Source organism: Schistocerca americana, chromosome 2, assembly GCF_021461395.2.
Source record: "Schistocerca americana isolate TAMUIC-IGC-003095 chromosome 2, iqSchAmer2.1, whole genome shotgun sequence".
NCBI classification, from domain to species: Eukaryota; Metazoa; Arthropoda; class Insecta; order Orthoptera; family Acrididae; genus Schistocerca; species Schistocerca americana.
In genome coordinates this window covers 833,890,666-833,908,462 of record NC_060120.1, presented here as the reverse complement: position 1 = coordinate 833,908,462, position 17,797 = coordinate 833,890,666, and the positions used below count along the sequence as shown (strand labels likewise).

The 17,797-nt window shown below is 38.0% G+C and overlaps 1 protein-coding gene across 1 annotated transcript in view; it reads right to left on the bottom strand.

Moving 5' to 3' along the window:
• LOC124595895 (laccase-like) overlaps positions 1-17,797 on the bottom strand; it is a 250,668-nt gene that overhangs the window by 14,598 nt on the left and 218,273 nt on the right. The window contains exon 10 of the mRNA XM_047134802.1: positions 5,542-5,772. Within this exon, the coding sequence (XP_046990758.1) occupies positions 5,542-5,772 (231 nt within the window). The remainder of the gene's footprint in view (positions 1-5,541; positions 5,773-17,797) is intronic.

Below are 17,797 nucleotides of genomic sequence, written 5' to 3'. Positions count from 1 at the left end.
CACTGGAAGAGCATTATTTATAAATAATTGAAATAGGAACAACTATAGAATGCTAGTGGGCAGACATGGTTAAAAATTTTAGAAAACTTCAAATTCAGGAATTTTTGTAAAAAAAACTGTCACCTCAAAAGACAGACAGGAAAGAGGAACAAGATAAATTATGGTACACATTTAAGAATGAAGAGGAAAATAAATTCTCTATGACTGAACTCTCTCCCTTTTTCTTATGTGTCAATCCTAGGTGAAAAAGCTATTAAATGTATAAAATGCAGATTATGAATAATTAGTATTTTTTATTTATTTATTTATCTCTTGTTCTGGTGATCCATGTGTGACACTATCACAGGATATGGAACGTGTCAATTTTACAAGCTTATGGCCAGAATTTATGGTAATACAAAAAACAAAATAAACACAGTAAACAGTAACTTAGGTCCCACTACAAAAAAATACATTTTAGAGATAGATAGAGATTACAAAACAAAAAACAGTAAACAGTAACTTAGGTCCCACTATAAACATACATTTTAGAGATAGATAAAGATTACAAAATAATAAGTGTTACAGAGAAATAAATATTGCAAAATATATGTTTACAATAAAAATATTCAGTATTACAAATACAAATTTGGGCATACAATTGCAATTTACAATACAAGAAATTTTAAACACTGTAGTTCAGGAACTCTTCTAATGTATAAAATGATCCTTGCAATAGGAACTGCCTTAAGGTTTTTTTAAACAGGAGATCATCATCTACCAAACACTTAATTCTTGAAAGGAGGGCATTAAAAATCTTACAGCCACTGAAATAGACTCCATTCTGCACCATACTTAGATTTGGCTGTTCATAGTGGATATCATGTTTCCTTCTAGTATTGTGACTGTGATATGCAATATTTAGCTTAAAGATGGATTTTTCTTTCCTTATGAAGCACATCAACGAGAATAATTGTGCAGTGGACGTAAGTATTTCAAGCTTCTTAAAAAGATTCCTGCATGTGGCTCTAGGATGGACTCCACACATGATCCTTATGGCTCTTTTTTGTACACACAGTACTTTTTTAGCCAGTGGCTGATTTCCCCAAAATATAATTCCAAATGCATGAAAGTAACCATAATACGCTGACTTCATGGTTTCCATGTTTCTATAAGAAGAAACAATGCGCAACGCGTATGTTGCTGAATTTAATAGAGACAGAAGATGGGGTTCATCATACATGATGTGACTGATGTGAAGGCTGTACTTTTCACTCAGTTGCATCACATGTAATACAGCATGTATCTGAATATCTCTCTTTAGAGGTTACATGTATGTCTTTTTGCCAATAGCATTCATAGGGACCAGAGCACAGTGTCTTTTATCTCTGAGATTTCAAGAGTCCATTGTAACTCTTCTCATGTAAATGTTTCTGGAAGACAGAGCCATAATATAATCATAGTTAAGTACTAGCAAAGAGAAATACAACTTGGGCATGAAAATCGTGATATTTTTTCACAAAACATGAGAAGAACCTTTAAATCAGAATCAAGAATCTTTACTGCTAGTACACAAAGCTGATTGGCCAAAAGGTTTATGTTATGTATTATGTTAATGAGAACATCATCTGGAGTTTACAGAAGTTATCCTCGAGGTTACAGACGTGTGTAATATTATTATAGAGCTAATAAAAGGTAATACAAGCTGATGCCAATCAGCTATACACACAAGAAGCAAAGTCATGTTTAAGATGACTGATGTTAATGTTTACTACATTCAACAGCTCTTTCAGTCCTGTGGCACATTAGAGCACACGGGAACACAATACATTGTAGGATTAATTGTATAAAAACTGTCATCAGTGGATTATTTTAACACAGTAGAAACAGATTACGACAGTGTTAAAATAAGTGGCTATAGGACAAATGTAAGTCTATAAAAGTATGTATAACTATGGAAAAATAGATACCACCTATAGGAACATTAAAGAGGGCTTTGGAAAAAAAGAGAAGCAGCTATATGAATATCAAGTACTCATGAAAAAGTGCAAGTGATGTGTTATAATAAATGTGGGTGAAAAAACATTGTAAATCAGCCAGCTGGAGCATGAGGACTGAATGAACACATCTCTAGTACCACACATATGGACTAACAACACTGCAAATCATAAGTAACACCAAACAATAATTTTAACATCACTATATTTGTGCTACAAAAGTTTCTAATCTAAAAAACATGAGAAGAACATGACAGAATGTAGCATAGTAACATACTGTAACTACCACGTAATACATTTATCATATATCTAAAAAGAAATATGTATTACAGGCCACTGAAGATGCTTTACAAGTAAAAGAAGCAAAACACGTATGGCAAAATGCAAACTGCCTTTCATTTAGTGGCATAGACAGAACACATCTCCATAAATTCTGCAGCAACTAAGTAATGATGGAAAACAAAAAAATGATGATCAAAAACTTAGAAAAACCAGTACTAAGCAAATAAGGGAAAGCTGAAAGACAGAATGAGTGTATAGAGGAGCTATAAAAGGGAAAAGAACTTGAAGGCAATATTACAGAAATGGAAGAGGAAGTAGTTGAAGGTGAGATGGGAGACATGATACTGTGGGAAGAATTTGACAGAGCAGTGAAAGACCTAAACTGCAGCAAATCCCTAAAGTTGACAGTGTTCCCTTACTGCTGGTATCTTGGCGAGAGCCAGCCATAGCAGAACTATTTCACCCAGTCTGCAAGATATATGTGACAAGGGAAAGACAAAGAGTTAATAATTCCAATTCCAAAGAAAGCAGGTGCTGACAGGTGTTAATAATACAGAACTATCAGTTTAATAGGTCAGGTTGCAAAATACTGACATGAATTATTTACATAAGTACAGAAAAACTCTTGGAAGTCAACCTTAGGGAACATTAGTTTTAGTTTTGGAGAAATGTTGGAACACATGAGGCAGTACTGGTACTATGACAGATCTCAGATTATACAGTAAGGAAAGAGAAATCTACACTTGTAGCATTTGTAAATTGCAAAAAGCTTTTGACAATGTTGGCTGGAATACACTCTTCAAATTTCTGAAGCCAGCAGGTTTAAAATACAGGGAGAAAAGGCTATTTACAAGCAGATGGCAGTTATGAGAGTCAAAGGATGTGAAAGGGAAGCAGTGGTTGAGGAGGGAGTGACACAGTGTTGTAGCCTGTCCCCAATGTTATTCAGTCTGTACATTGAGCAAGCTATGAAGGGAAGCAAGGAGAAATTTGGAAAGTAAATTAAAGTTCAGGGAGAAGAAATTAAAACTTTGCATTTGTTGATGACATGGTTATTCTGCCAGAGACAGCAAAGAACTTAGAAGTGCACTTGAATGGACTGGACAGTGTCTTGAATGGAGGCTGTAAGATGAACATTAACAAAAGCAAAACAAGGCTAATGGAATCTAGTCTAAGTAAATAATGTGATGCTGAGGGAATTAGATTAGAAAGTGAGAACTAAAAGAAGTAGATGAGAACTGGTGTATGGGCAGTAAAATAACCGATGATGGCCAAAGTAGAGAGAATATAAAATGTAGACAGACAATGGCAAAAAAAGCATTTCTGAAGAACAGAAACTTGTTACCATTGAGTGTAAATTTAAGTGTTAGGAAATCTTTTCTGGAGGTATTTGCCTGAAATCTAGCCTTGTACAGAAGTGAAATATGGATGATAAGCAGTTCAGACAAGAAGAAAATATATGCTTCAGAAATGTGTTGCTACAGAAGAAGGCTGGAAATGAAGTGGGCAGATCATGCATGTTTGAGGTACTGAGCAGAATTGGGGAGAAAAAATAATCTGCAGCATATTTGCCAGAGGAATGACACTTAAAGAACTTTTAATTCATAGAGACTGGTCATCATTTGAATGAAAATGTCTAATATGAATAAATGTGAAATTGTTTAAAGTTTAACACAAGGGAATTGAATTCATCATTAGACTGAATAACTGCCAATAAAAGTAATTTCAGATTATGAAACTGCCATTCTGTGTGTGCTCCTGAGGAACTTCAAACAACTAAGTAACTCAATGATACAAGGGATGTGAGCAATGTGGCAAGGGGCTGGAAGTGGGAGTGGCTTAGGTATGACCTGAAATACTTTGTAGGCTGGATGGGTGGCAGAATACCACTTCATGAGGTGTAGGAAGGATTATGGACAGGATATCCACTATTTTCAGGACAGTCTAAGCCCACGCAATAGACATCAGTCAGTTGCCCCAGTCTATAATGACACTGGGTCACTTTTATTTTTTTTTTTTTGGGGGGGGGGGGGGGGGTGATCCTTCTCAGCTGCTTCTTGAGATTGATGGCAGGATTTGGGATGTGTGAGGATATGGCAGGGTAAATCTGTCAGCGGACTGTATTTGGGAGATAATACCTGTCTGTGAAGGCATTCAGCATACTGGGCAGGGCAATAATCATCACTGCAGTTGCATGCTCAACGGGTAACCAGCCCATATGGTGAGATTTGTTTATATATCTTCCCCTCAAAGGAAAAGTAATTTTGTGTGAGTATGTTATTAGTTAGATATATAAGGAATGAGACAGTGGTCTTGGAGTTAGAAGGACATCAAGACAATAGTGTTCAATAGCAGCAAGGTCATGGGCATTGGGGATGTTGATGTATATGGAGGTGATGTCAATAGTGATGACCAGTGATCTAAGTGGTAATGGGTGAGGATGGATGAGAACTATTGAAATAAGTGGTTCTTATCTTTGATATGATAGGCTATGCTACAAACAGTTTTTAAATGTTTTACCATCCTTCAATGTACTGTCCACATCATTGTCATTGTGTGTTGCACGAATTCACTGGCTGCAGTTCCCTCTTGTCGCATTCCTATCCTAACCACCTGCTGCTTCTCTCTCCCACATTCCTATCTTGTACACTAGTAGCCTCCCTCCAACCTGTGAGACACACTTTTCCAAACCCCCTTTCACTTCCTGCCTCCTTTCTCCCCTTGCCCACTCCACCCAGCACAACCCCTCATCACAATCAACCTGCCGTAATGCAGTCCTGGCATTATATATTCAGCCAGCACAATGTAGCTCTCTCTGTGTGTGTGTGTGTGTGTGTGTGTGTGTGTGTGTGTGTGAGGGAGAGAGAGAGAGAGAGAGAGAGAGAGAGAGAGAGAGAGAGAGAGAGAGAGAGGGAGACAGAGAGAGAGAGAGAGAGAGAGAGAGAGAGAGGGGGGGGGGGGGGTGCACATGATTTGAAAGCCAGTGAAGTCTTCATTCTTTTCTGTGAGTCTGTCAATGAATTATTGCATTTACTCCTAACTATTCACTCTAGGAATGGGCTTTTCAGCCAAGATAAAGTTCCCTTATTGTGTAGTGTCACATAAAGAACTTGTCATTCAAAATTATGTAGAATAATAATATTCATTAAGAACATTATGTGTTACTCAAAAGAAATAGGATGAATTTTATTGGATAATCTTACTGTTAACAGCCTATGTGTCACAAGACTTATATAATATATGCATACTGTTTTAGGGAAAAAAAGGAAAAAAGTGGTCTTACCTGGATTGTCTGCTATGAATCTAATGACTGTATAACCTCTCATTGGAACAGATATAGTATCTTTAAGAGGTGCTGTTTCAAGATTCTTGTGTATTGCGCCATTGTCATTCATTTCTTTTACACGACCAACTGTCACAGGTCCTTCTTCTTCTTCTTCTAGAGGTTCCATAGCAACCACATGGAAATGATAACCGTGCATGTGAAATGGATGGTCTTGATCTCTGATGACGCCTTTAAAAAGAGGAAAGGAAATGGTAACAATCCAGCCAGTTCCAAAAAAGATCTGCCTGACAGCAAAAGTAACTCTAATAATGAAATATCAGGCAGATTAATTAATACAATAACTTTGATAGGGAATACATTATTTAAGCCCAAATTTAGAGGATGCTAAACTTTAATAATAAATTTTGCCGACATAGTCTATGGAGGACACTGACCTGTTGTTATATTTATATTAAAATGAACAGTCAAGATCACAATAATATTTCTTTATTGACCGGTTTTGACTTACACAAGCCATCTTCAGATATTTGTGTGTGTGTGTGTGTGTGTGTGTGTGTGTGTGTGTGTGTGTGTGCATGCATACGAGCAAGTGCTGACTGCCCTCGGATGACGTACAGTCATGGTACCAGAGATCCAAGGAGCTGTCAGCACCTGCCATAACTGAAGATGACTTGTATATAAGCTGAAACCGCTCAATAAAGAAATATTATTGTCATCTCAAATGTTCATTTTAACATAAACTTGAATAATATCAATAACATTTTCAAGCAAGTGATGCAACAAAGGTACCAAAATCATAGAGTATGACAGCATCTAATTCAATATTGTACTTTTAAGGAAGATACATGAGTGGTGAATACAATCAAACTGCCGAAGCAGTTTCCAAAAACGAGTGACTATTAGAAGTGCTGGGAAGGTATCCATTACCAGTACAAACTTGGTATTGTCACAATTATCAATAGAGTTGCAAATCAGTTTCTTGGCTGCATACATTTGTATATTTTTTTCCCTTAACTGTCATTGTCTCTTAGGAGAATGAATTCAGAGAAATATAGTCTCCCATAAATGTAATTCCGTAGTCTACCTGCTTGCAGCTGCAACTGATGAAAATGCATTTAAGGAGAGCCAGAGGTGCCTATGCTGCCCACGTTAAAATCACTAAGTTTGAGGAACATTTATGAATAAAGTACCAAATAGAAAAATTTGAATTTTTTTTTTATGTATAGAGTGGTTTAGTACTGCAGTTATGACAGAGGGATTTTGGAGTATCTTTTCTAGTTTCCTTCCAATTATTTTTTTTATTAATGACCCAATTTTTTTTTTACAAATAATTGCTTTATAATTAAACTGAAATGAAACTACTGAACATATTGCCAAATGGCTGTGTTACAATGTAAGGTTGATCACTAGGAGTGCTGTGTAAAAATTTCATCTCTCTAGCTTGAGTGGATTTTGAGAAAATGTTCCTTATATTCGAAAAATTCTAATTTATGGGAAATGGCTATCAAAGTTTCTCAATACATTCCTGCACTATAGGATGGATTATCAGGGTCTTCTTCTTCATCCTCCAAAAGCTTCCTCTTCTGTCTTCTTTTCTGTCCTGTTGTTCCATCATACTTCATATGCCTTTCTCTTCTTTCTGCTCCTCTTATCCTTTCTCTGTCAATATTTCTTAGTGCTCGTACAGTGTTCACCCCAGCTGTAAATCCTAGTGCCTTCAGAACTTCACACTTCACACTGTTCCCTTGGTTGTAGGTTGCTATTGCATCACAAATGCCAAAGTGCAGTGTTTTTACGCTTACAAACACCCTTTTAGCAATCACTTTCCAAATCAAATTGTTTATGCTCTCATTAGGATTCTGCGTCTTTCCGTGTAGACATTTGTGTAACAATTCTGGCTGTGCTAAGTCATGAAAAATTGGTTTTATTGCATTTATCACAGCTGCTGGCAAACCATGTTTGTGATCATAGTCCTTTTTTGCATTATATTTGCACCAGGAATCTTTTGGGCACAGGCTGTGTAGAGGGTATTCATTGGAAGAGGCAGTATGAAGGAACAATGCCCACACTGCTTTTCGCATGTCACTAACATTACTAGTATTTTGCCTTATAGCATACCCATAGTATCTCTGTAGACGTTCAATCACCTCATCAGTAAGCCTGCCTCTCCCTCCTATTGTCTTTCCATCACTGAACTTACTTGAACCCAAAGTTTGTTTGAGCCTTCGAAGCCGTGCTTTTGCACATGCCCAGTGCATTCCAACTTTTCAACTACAAATTCATTTCCATATGGTTTCAGTTCCTCTGTAGTCTTGAAACCTTTGAAGTCATCATCCCCAAGGTAGTATTTGTACCTAACGTTGTATCTGGGAACTGAACGTTCAAAAATTTGTTTCACTCCATCCACTTCCATTGCTCCACTTGATCCACTAAAATATGCCTCACAGGTTCCACTGTGCTCTCCTTTGATTTTATTTTTGCACCTACAATGTTTTGATAATATTGCAACATCTATCACTTTTGCACTATCACCACAAGTAGCAGTTACAACCCCATTCAGAGATTTATGACCCCTCTTTTGCCAGGAACCATCTAATGCCACTACCAAATCCCGAGAACCACCGTTCATTTCTACAGATTCCTCCACTGCTTCCTTCATGGTTTTCGAAGCCACATCTTCAGCAGAGGATCCCACCAGTTCACAGTAGTACCCAAATTTGCTTGGAGGCGATTGCAAGTTCATAATACCACAAAACAGTTTACCAGCAGCAGACCCTTTTCCAATGGATCGAAGACCATACACAAGTCAAACATTCACATCAAACACTCTAGATCGTCCATTTTCACCAAAGAGACTGGCATGTGAATTGTAGAAAGTCACTTGATACTTGCAACATGCACAGATTATCTTGATCTCACAAGCTAAACCATAGTGCTTTGTTATCTCTAGTCCCACTCCTACACTTGAACACATTTTGCACAGAATACTTTCTTTCAGCACAGAAGATAATAATCCAATATTCAGTACCTCGTTAATATCTTCCCACCCTTCTCGAATCTGATGGGACCAATGACCTCGCTGTTTGGTCCCCTCCCCCATATCAACAACGAACCAAGAATTCATCCATATGTCACGCGTAGAGTTTGCTTTACAAGCTTTAGTCTTCTTTCAGCAACATTTTTGTGTAGGCTGCATAGATCACTTCATCTCACACTTTCATCAGTTTAAATGCTGTCACAATAACTGATTTTCAAAGTTTGCTTCAAGAATTGTTGGTGAAAAACAATGAGCTTGTGTGCTGATTTTAGTGACATTTTCTAGGTCTCATAAGCATACACTATCAGATTACAGGTATTTGGACACCTACTAGTGGATATGTCCACCCTTTGCCTTTATAATGGCCTGAACTCTTTTGGGGAAACTTTCAGTGACATGTCTGAATCTGAGGAGGAGTGGCAGCCCATTCTGCCTCAAGAGCTGGATCCAGAGAAGGTAGTGATGCTGGGTGGTGGAGAGAATTTGAGAGAGTTAGACACTCATCTCAAAGGTGTTTCATTGGGGTCATGTTGGGCCTCTGGGCAAGCCAGTCCATTACATGAATGTTATTGTCCACAAACCATTGCCCCACAGATGCTGCTCTATGACATGTTGCAATCTCATGCTGATACAGTCACCATCCCCAAACTGTTTCTCTACTACATAAAGTATTCAGTGCTGTAAAATGTCTTCATATCCTTCTGCATTTAGTGTTTTCTTAAGTGCAATAACGAGACCACACTCTAACCACGAAAAATACCCCATACTGTAACACCCCTCTTCCACACTTCACTATTGGCACTACACATGATGGTAGGTAAAGTTCTTCAGGCATTCACCAAATCCAAACCCTTCCACCAGATTGATACAAGGCATAATGTGATTCATTACCCCAGGTAATTCATTCCAGTCATTCACTGTCCACAGATAACACTCTTTACACTATGTCAAGCAATGCTTAGCATTGGATGCAGAAATGTTTGGTGTTTAGGGATCTGCTTGATCATTGTACCCAATTCTTTTAAGTCTCCTCACACAGTTATTGTGGTAGTTAGACTGCTAGTAGCACTCTGAAACTCAAAAGTGAATCCTTCTTCTGATTTCATGAGATTTTCTACAATCACTCATGATCCTTGACAGTCCCTGTCCATCAGTACATGAGGTCTGCCTGGTCTTGGTTTAGCTATGGTTGCTCCTTTGCTTTTCCACATCACATCATAACATGAACAGTCAACATTGGCTGTCCTGGATGGATTTGTTGCTCAGGTAACATTCAAACACTAGTACACATTTGAGTCAGTGAGCTCTTCTGACCAATCCATTCTGCTGTTATTGCTTCTCTACTGCCGGGTCTGTGTCTTGTAGCACCAAGTGGTCAATTCTGCATTACATAGGAGTGTCTGGATACCTTTGATCAGATAGTGTATATGGCCATCAGTAAGTTGGAATACAGTCAAAGCTTTATGGATATACTTGGAGAGTAATTCCCATAAAAACATCTTTTCCATTTCGCTGGCTGACTGGCACAGAATCTGTTACAAGCTACTTCTAAAACAAAACATTCTTGACAGGAAAATAATGATTATTTAATAATGTGTTTCACTCTCTTGGAGTATCAGTAGATTATCTGCAATGAATGGTAAAAAGGAAGATATTAATAATGAATGGAGCATCATCCTATCATGCACCTCTACTATCTATCTACCTAATTATCGCTTGAGCCTTGTCCCATGGTTATGCAGGCTCGGCCATGGTTAATTGGATTTAGCATGTTAATGTTAAGGGGTGGCCGGATGCCCTTCCTGCCACCACCGCGTACTCCCTGGTACGGAAGTATTGTACCCCAACTGTCTGCGTCTAGTGTAATCCGTGGAATAGTGCGAATGTGTTCAGATGGCAGCGAGCCATGTAACTGAGGCAGAATGTGCGGACCAGCCTGGTATTCACCTAGTAGGTTGTGGAAAACTGCCTAAAAACCACACTGAGGCTAGCCGGCACACCGGCCCTTATCGTCCACCGGGCAGATTTGATCTGGGGCCAGTGCACCTACCCGAGTCCAGGAAGCACTGCAGGTATCATGCACCTCTGCAAGGAGGAAATAAGTAATTGAAATAAATGTTGTAAAGGAAAATTTAGGTAGTATTCTGCAAATAAGCAGCCATGCAAGATAGGGCATGGACCTGTGGGATGAATGTAGTAGTAAGAAAGTGTGAAAGTAATAGGTAAAATGGGCAAAGAGCACAAAGAAGCCAGAGCACCAACTGTAAACTTTACTTTAAATACACCAGTAGCCACAGATGTAGAACTGCAGAAATAGGACCATGCTTACGTATCTGTACAAATGTGGCATCATCTGTATACAGATTAGTAGTTTCATCTAAGCAGACATGTAAACATATCCACTGAACTGGAGGAGAGACTGTACACCATGTGAAGTTTAGTAAGGGAAAACTTCACTTAGGTGGCACAGATATATGTAACATATTAATTACAGCTTTTAACATACAGTCAACCGTTATAATAAAGAACAACAATGAAAATCATAAATTTTTAAAAGAATTTTCTAACAATTTAAAGGAATTACAAATATACTGAAGGGCAATTTGGAAACATAGAAAGAGTGTTGATGTAGAATTAGTAATGGACAGTGCATGTACTGACATGAACCATCAGATAAGATAGGTATAATTATCTGGTAGGAAAATAATTGTAATTAGGATTACAGTAAATAAAAAAAAAGTGCAAAATTCAGAATTAAAATACAAAGCCCACAACATGGGTGGACAAGTAAGCAAGAAAACAGCACTCAGCCAAGTTGCTAATAATATAAATCCGTACCACTTCAGGCAGGGGAGTTACCTTCATGGTCTTGGATGTCATTGAATTTATAGCATATGTTTAGCATAAGTTAAAATTCAGTAATAAGTAAGAAACACTTATTGTTTTGTTTTCTCAAAAAAAAAATTGTCCCGAGGCATAGGCCTCCAAATATGACATTGTGAATGCCATTTTGATGATGCAAATTTTGGAAAATTTTTAAAAATGATGTATCTCTGGAACAGTTCTAGGTATTTTGTTGGTTTTTTTTTATCTGAAAGATAGTTGCTTTATGATTACAAAGAAATCCTCCATTTGAACTTATCCATTAAAGTCCTTTTACCATAGCAATCTGAACTTTTTTTTATAATTTATGGAATTTTCTTTTCTTTTTTTTTAAAAAAATACCTATCCATAAAATTTGGATTTTTTTTCTGTTGATTAATACCATATAGTTCCACATTCCCTGAAAAGGAGAGCTTCCACTTTTAAGTTGGACAGGTTTTATTTTAAAAATAATTTTTTTAACTCTCAAGGGTAATGTATGTCTTCACTGAAGTTGTTTCGTACTAATTTCTTTGTTATAATGTGTATCCTATTGTCTTTGTTGCAGTTGTTTTTTTTTCACTTTCATTGTTGTAGATATTTCGTACACTTTGATGTAGTTTCTTGGTAGTTTCTTTGTCGTGGTTGTTCATTGCGGGTTTCTGTATTGTAGTTGTTCAGTGCTAATTTGTTTACTGAAGAGGCTTCTAAGAAATCTGAGACCATCCAGAGAGTTCTGTGTTTTCATGAGAAATTTGCCAGTTGACACAGGTGTAGTGTGTTTTGCAAAAAAATCTATTTGAAATGTCTTCTGACTGGGGCCACAGGAGAGTGAAACGTGCTGACTATTTGCATATCCAAAAAAGAGTGATATATAAGACAAACAAAAAAACAGACTTCGTACATGTTGGGAGTAAGTGTTCCCATTTGAAGACTCTGTTTGAAAGTGAAGATGTTTCCAATGACGACTTTTTGTGTTTTGATACAATAACAACAATGATAGTATCTGAACAAGTTGAGGCCTCCCATGGTGCAGATAATGCAGATTTTGCATCAATAGAGGAAAAATTAAATACCCTGAATCAGCCACCTACTGGGGTAGGCGTTGGTCCTGTTAAGAAACCATGGTCAGTGAAGTCGAGTCATAAGCTCTATGCATCAAGAAAGCACAGAGAAATTGCTAAAGCTATGGATGAATACACTACAGAAAAACTGATCACACTATTCAAAGTAGAAATTCCATCTTCAGAAGAAAATGAACCAAAGCACTCTTGCACCTCTTGCCAGGAATTTTTCACAGATATCAATTCAGATGTTTAATATTGTACATCCTACAGCGAAAATGTGCAAGTTTTAACTACTATTCAAGAGACATTTTCAAAGAAAACAATTTTGAACCATTTTCCATCAGTGTCAAAGTACATGGTAGACAAATCAAGAAATGTGAGGTCTGTAAAAGGACTCTTTAGGAGACCAGATCCCTATTATGGCCATGATGTAGAAGCAGCTCAAGTTCAAATAGTGCAGTCATTTTATCTAGAAGATAAATGGGACTGTTCTTGCCAGAGTGCCAGCAAAAAAGACACTATAACTGTAATAGTTGAATGTCAAAAAGTTGTGAAAGTGAAGAGGTACACGAATCGCAGTATCAATGAAATTTTTGCAATTTATAAGAGCAACTATACAACTTCACATATTGGAAAATCAAAATTTTATGCACTACAAACTAAGTGGGTAGCTTCACACCCACCTAGAGATGTCTGTTTATGTGTGTACTGTGCGAATTGTGAACTTTGTGTGGTAACTCTGAAGAACTTATTGGAGCACGTGACATATGACACCTTGGTTGGGCATCTGAAGTCGTTAGTAGTCTGTGACATAAAGCAAGAGACTTGTTTGTCTCAAGAATGTGGTGACTGCCCAGGAAAGGGAGGACTGTCTTTACAGACACTTGGCCTGGAAGACATAGCAGATAACTGCAGAAATTACATATGTGACATGGGAGGAAAATAAACTAATTAAGAAAATTGTTGTCATTGACAGCTTCCTTAATGAACTTGGTAAATGGTCGGTGAAAGCAGTAACACACCAGCATCTGAAGAAATTGCAACAGCAACACATTGCAGAAGTGAAATGTTGTGTACAGGCTGAAGAACTATGTTTAGTGTTTCACTGTGATTTTGCTGAGAACTGCTCTGTAATTCTCCCACAAGAAGGAGAAGGGCATCATTGGAGTAATGACCAGGCTTCAATTTTTACAGGAGTGGCATATTTTCAAATCAAGACCATAAGTGCTGCAGTTATAAGTGATTACACAGGGCATGACCCAGCACATGCTTTGCTAGCAATGCGCAAAATTCTTCAACTGCAAACAAGGACAGAGAAGGTCATCATTATTTCTGATAGTGCTCCTAGTCATTTTAAAAATCGTTACCAGCTGTTTGAATTGAGTAAGTTGCTTGTGCCAACTGACTGGGCATACAGCGTTACTGATCACGGGAAGCGACCTTGTGATGATGTAGGTGGCCTGCTGAAGCACCATGCTATAAAACATAATCTTTCCAGACCAAAAACAGCTGCAATTCAGAATGCTGAGGATTTTATGAGAGTTGTGAAATCTTACACATCCACAGCCCTCATTCTTTTGTCCAAAGAGGAAATCGAAGAATTCCATGAGCAAGAAAAAGAAGAATGGTCCAAACAAACTACTCCTGTTAATGGATTTCAGAAGACACATTTTTTGACTCAGAGTGATGGGTGATCTCATATTGCATGCACTTTAAAGAGCAAGAAAGAAGAAATTTCATTTGTTCGGCCAACACCTCAGAAACAACAGGATAATATTCAGATTCACAGCCTGAGAAGGGGGATGTTTGTGGTTTGTGTGTATGACTGTGACTGGTGGATTGCTGAGGTTATAACACCAGTTATGAGTTAAACGAAATTGTAGTGAACTTTGTGCTACCACATGGACCAGCTGCTGGATATAAATTTCTGGCTGAAGGACAGAAACAACATCATCAGTGCTCACTTCCTGTTCATAATGTTTTGAAGATTGTGCTCCAGTTCCTATTGGTTCAACAGGAAGGTATCACTCTATATCAAAGGAAGATAATGAAGCAGTGGAACAAATTTTTAGTTCACTAACTGGCTAATTTCAGTACAAAACAGAGTGCACAGAAGTTTTATAAATGGAAAACTTTAAGTCTTTGGACCTTTCATATACATTTTGGAACCATTTAAAATGCTTGAAAAATGAGTTTCTTACTCATCTTGCAAAACTAAAATTATGTTAAGTAAGTCTAAGTTTTGATTTTCGTTTGCCTGTTATGTGATAATGTGGTAATAAAACAGTTTTTATGTATGGCAAAAATTTCAATTGTTTATAAAACCTGTTTAATCTAAAAGTGGAAGCCCTCCTTTCCAGGTAATGTAGAACTATAGGTTGCCAATCAGTAGAAAAAAAAAATCAAAATTTTATGGATTGGCATTTTTGCAAAAAAAATTTTTTCCATACATTATAAAAAAATTCTGAACGCTATAGTAAAAGAACTTCGACAGGCAAGTCCAAATGTAGGATTTCTTTGTAATCATAAAGCAACTATCTTTCAAATAAAAATACCCCAAAAAATCTAGAACTGTTCCAGAGATACAGCATTTTGAAATTTTTTTCAAAATTCGCATCTTCAAAATGTTATGGGCAGTCATCTTTGGAGGGCTATATCTCAGAACAGAAATTATTTTAGAGAAAACAAAAAGATACGTGTTCCTTACTTAGTCCTTGATTTTAACATATGCTAAATTCAATAACATCCGAGACTATGAAGGTACGATTTTTTTCCTAGCCTGCCTGAATAGATGTGTACTATGCCTATACTAAACGAAAAATTTAAGAAAAACAACAGTAAAAAACAGAAGTTCATTGTGGCAATCAAAGAGTAGTCAAAAGCCATAAAATAAAAGGAAGGCAAATGCAGCTAAGTGAACATTTTAAAAACTGACAATATTGAGTGATGGTGGGATTCACTTTTCCTGATCAACTGATTGTTGAAAAGCAGTTCTTTTATGGTATGTGAATGTTTAACTACTTTAATTTCTTCAAGGAAACTTAGTTTTTTGTCTTTATGAGTGTAGTGTAAGATCCACAGATTGTCAAGTGTAATAGGTTAATGCCCATCAATCTTGAGGTGCTCAGCAAAAGCAAACTGCCATTGGACCTGAGCTATCCTTGTTAGTAAATGTTCATAAAACCTAGTTCTGAATATTCTACTGGTTTGTTCATATGAGTCATTTGACCATCATTACATCCTAATTTATAGACACCAGGACACACATGTTCCCGTGTCTGAGAAAGACATTCCCATGATGGCAATAATTACACCTTTTGGCAATAATTACACCTTTTGGTTTATGTGAGAGACCTTTGATCTCAGGAATTCTGCACAAACCTGGCAGAGATTCACCGATGCTGTACTATGAGGATTGCCACATTGCTTCACTTACCTTGATGGTATCCTCATCTTCTCAGAAATGCCAGTATTACACCAGCAGCACCTTACTCAGGTTTTTGAACATCTTGCTACTTATGGCATCATCCTAAACATGTCAAAGGACATGTTTGGACAACTGGAGGTGACTTTCTTGTAAGACATCACATTTCATTAGAAGGCTCTTGCCCACTACTGAAGAAAGCTGAGGCCATGTTAAACATCCCATGATCAGCTACAGCAAAAGAGTTGTGCAGATTCCTTCACATGCTCAATTTTTATTGATGCCATCCACAACATGCCGCTGAAGTTCAGGAACAACTTACAGCTGTGCTGTCAGGTCCCAAGCTGAAGGGCAAAGAATTACTGCAAAGGACCCCAACAATGAGAAACACATCTGAGGAAGCCAAGAAGACTCTTGCCGATGCTGCACTCCTCACACACACTACCACATATGTGCCCCTGGCATTAGTTGTAGACGCCAGTCAAACAGAAATAGGAGCAGCACTTCAGCAAGATGTCAGTGACAAATGGCAACCTCTTGCCTTCTTTATGCATAAACTGGCACCAGCACAGCGAAGATAGAGTGTATATAATTGTGAGCTGTTAACCATGTATGCAACAGTACGGGACTTCCACACCCAATTGGAAGCAAGAACCTTCACCATGTACAGGGTGTTACAAAAAGGTATGGCCAAACTTTCAGGAAACATTCCTCACACACAAAGAAAGAAAATATGTTATGTGGACATGTGTCCAGAAACGCTTACTTTCCATGTTAGAGCTCCTTTTATTACTTCTCTTCAAATCACATTAATCATGGAATGGAAACACACAGCAACAGAATGTACCAGCATGACTTCAAACACTTTGTTAAAGGAAATGTTCAAAATGTCCTCCGTTAGCGAGGATACATGCATCCACCCTCCGTCGCATGGAATCCCTGATGCGCTGATGCAGCCCTGGAGAATGGCGTACTGTATCGCAGCCATCCACAATACGAGCACAAAGAGTCTCTACATTTGGTACCGGGGTTGCGTAGACAAGAGCTTTCAAATGCCCCCATAAATGAAAGTCAAGAGGGTTGAGGTCAGGAGAGCGTGGAGGTCATGGAATTGGTCCGCCTCTACCAATCCATCGGCCACCGAATCTGTTGTTGAGAAGCGTACGAACACTTCGACTTAAATGTGCAGGAACTCCATTGCGCATGAACCACATGTTGTGTTGTACTTGTAAAGGCACATGTTCCAGCAGCACAGGTAGAGTATCCCGTATCAAATCATGGCAGTGAATCGAGGAGGTACAGTACATATTGACGAAACTAAAATGAGCTCTAACATGGAAATTAAGCGTTTCCAGACACATGTCCACATAACATCTTTTCTTTATTTGTGTGTGAGGAATGTTTCCTGAAGTTTTGCCGTACCTTTTTGTAACACCCTGTATACTAATCAGAAGCTGCTCACATATGCCTTCTAGTAAAACAATGACAAGTGTTCACCAAGGCAATTTAGCCAGCTGGAATACGTAACACAATTCTTGACCAACATGCAATATGTCACAGGCCTCAATAATGTGGTGACTGACTCCTTGAACAGGTTAATGCAGTCACAGAGACTGTTGATCTTTCACACCTATGCGACATTCAACATACCGATCAGGAGCTCTGTAAGCTTCTGCATGTTTCATAGACTGGCCTGCAGCTCAAACTTGTCACTGTACCTGAAGCAAACAAGAGACTATTGTGAGACTTCTGTGGGAAGGAACCACCCATATGTGCCAGCGGGACAACACAAATTGATTCTCCATGGCCTACACGGCCTCTGCCACCCAGGCATCAGAGCATCGATGAAACTCATTGCCTCCT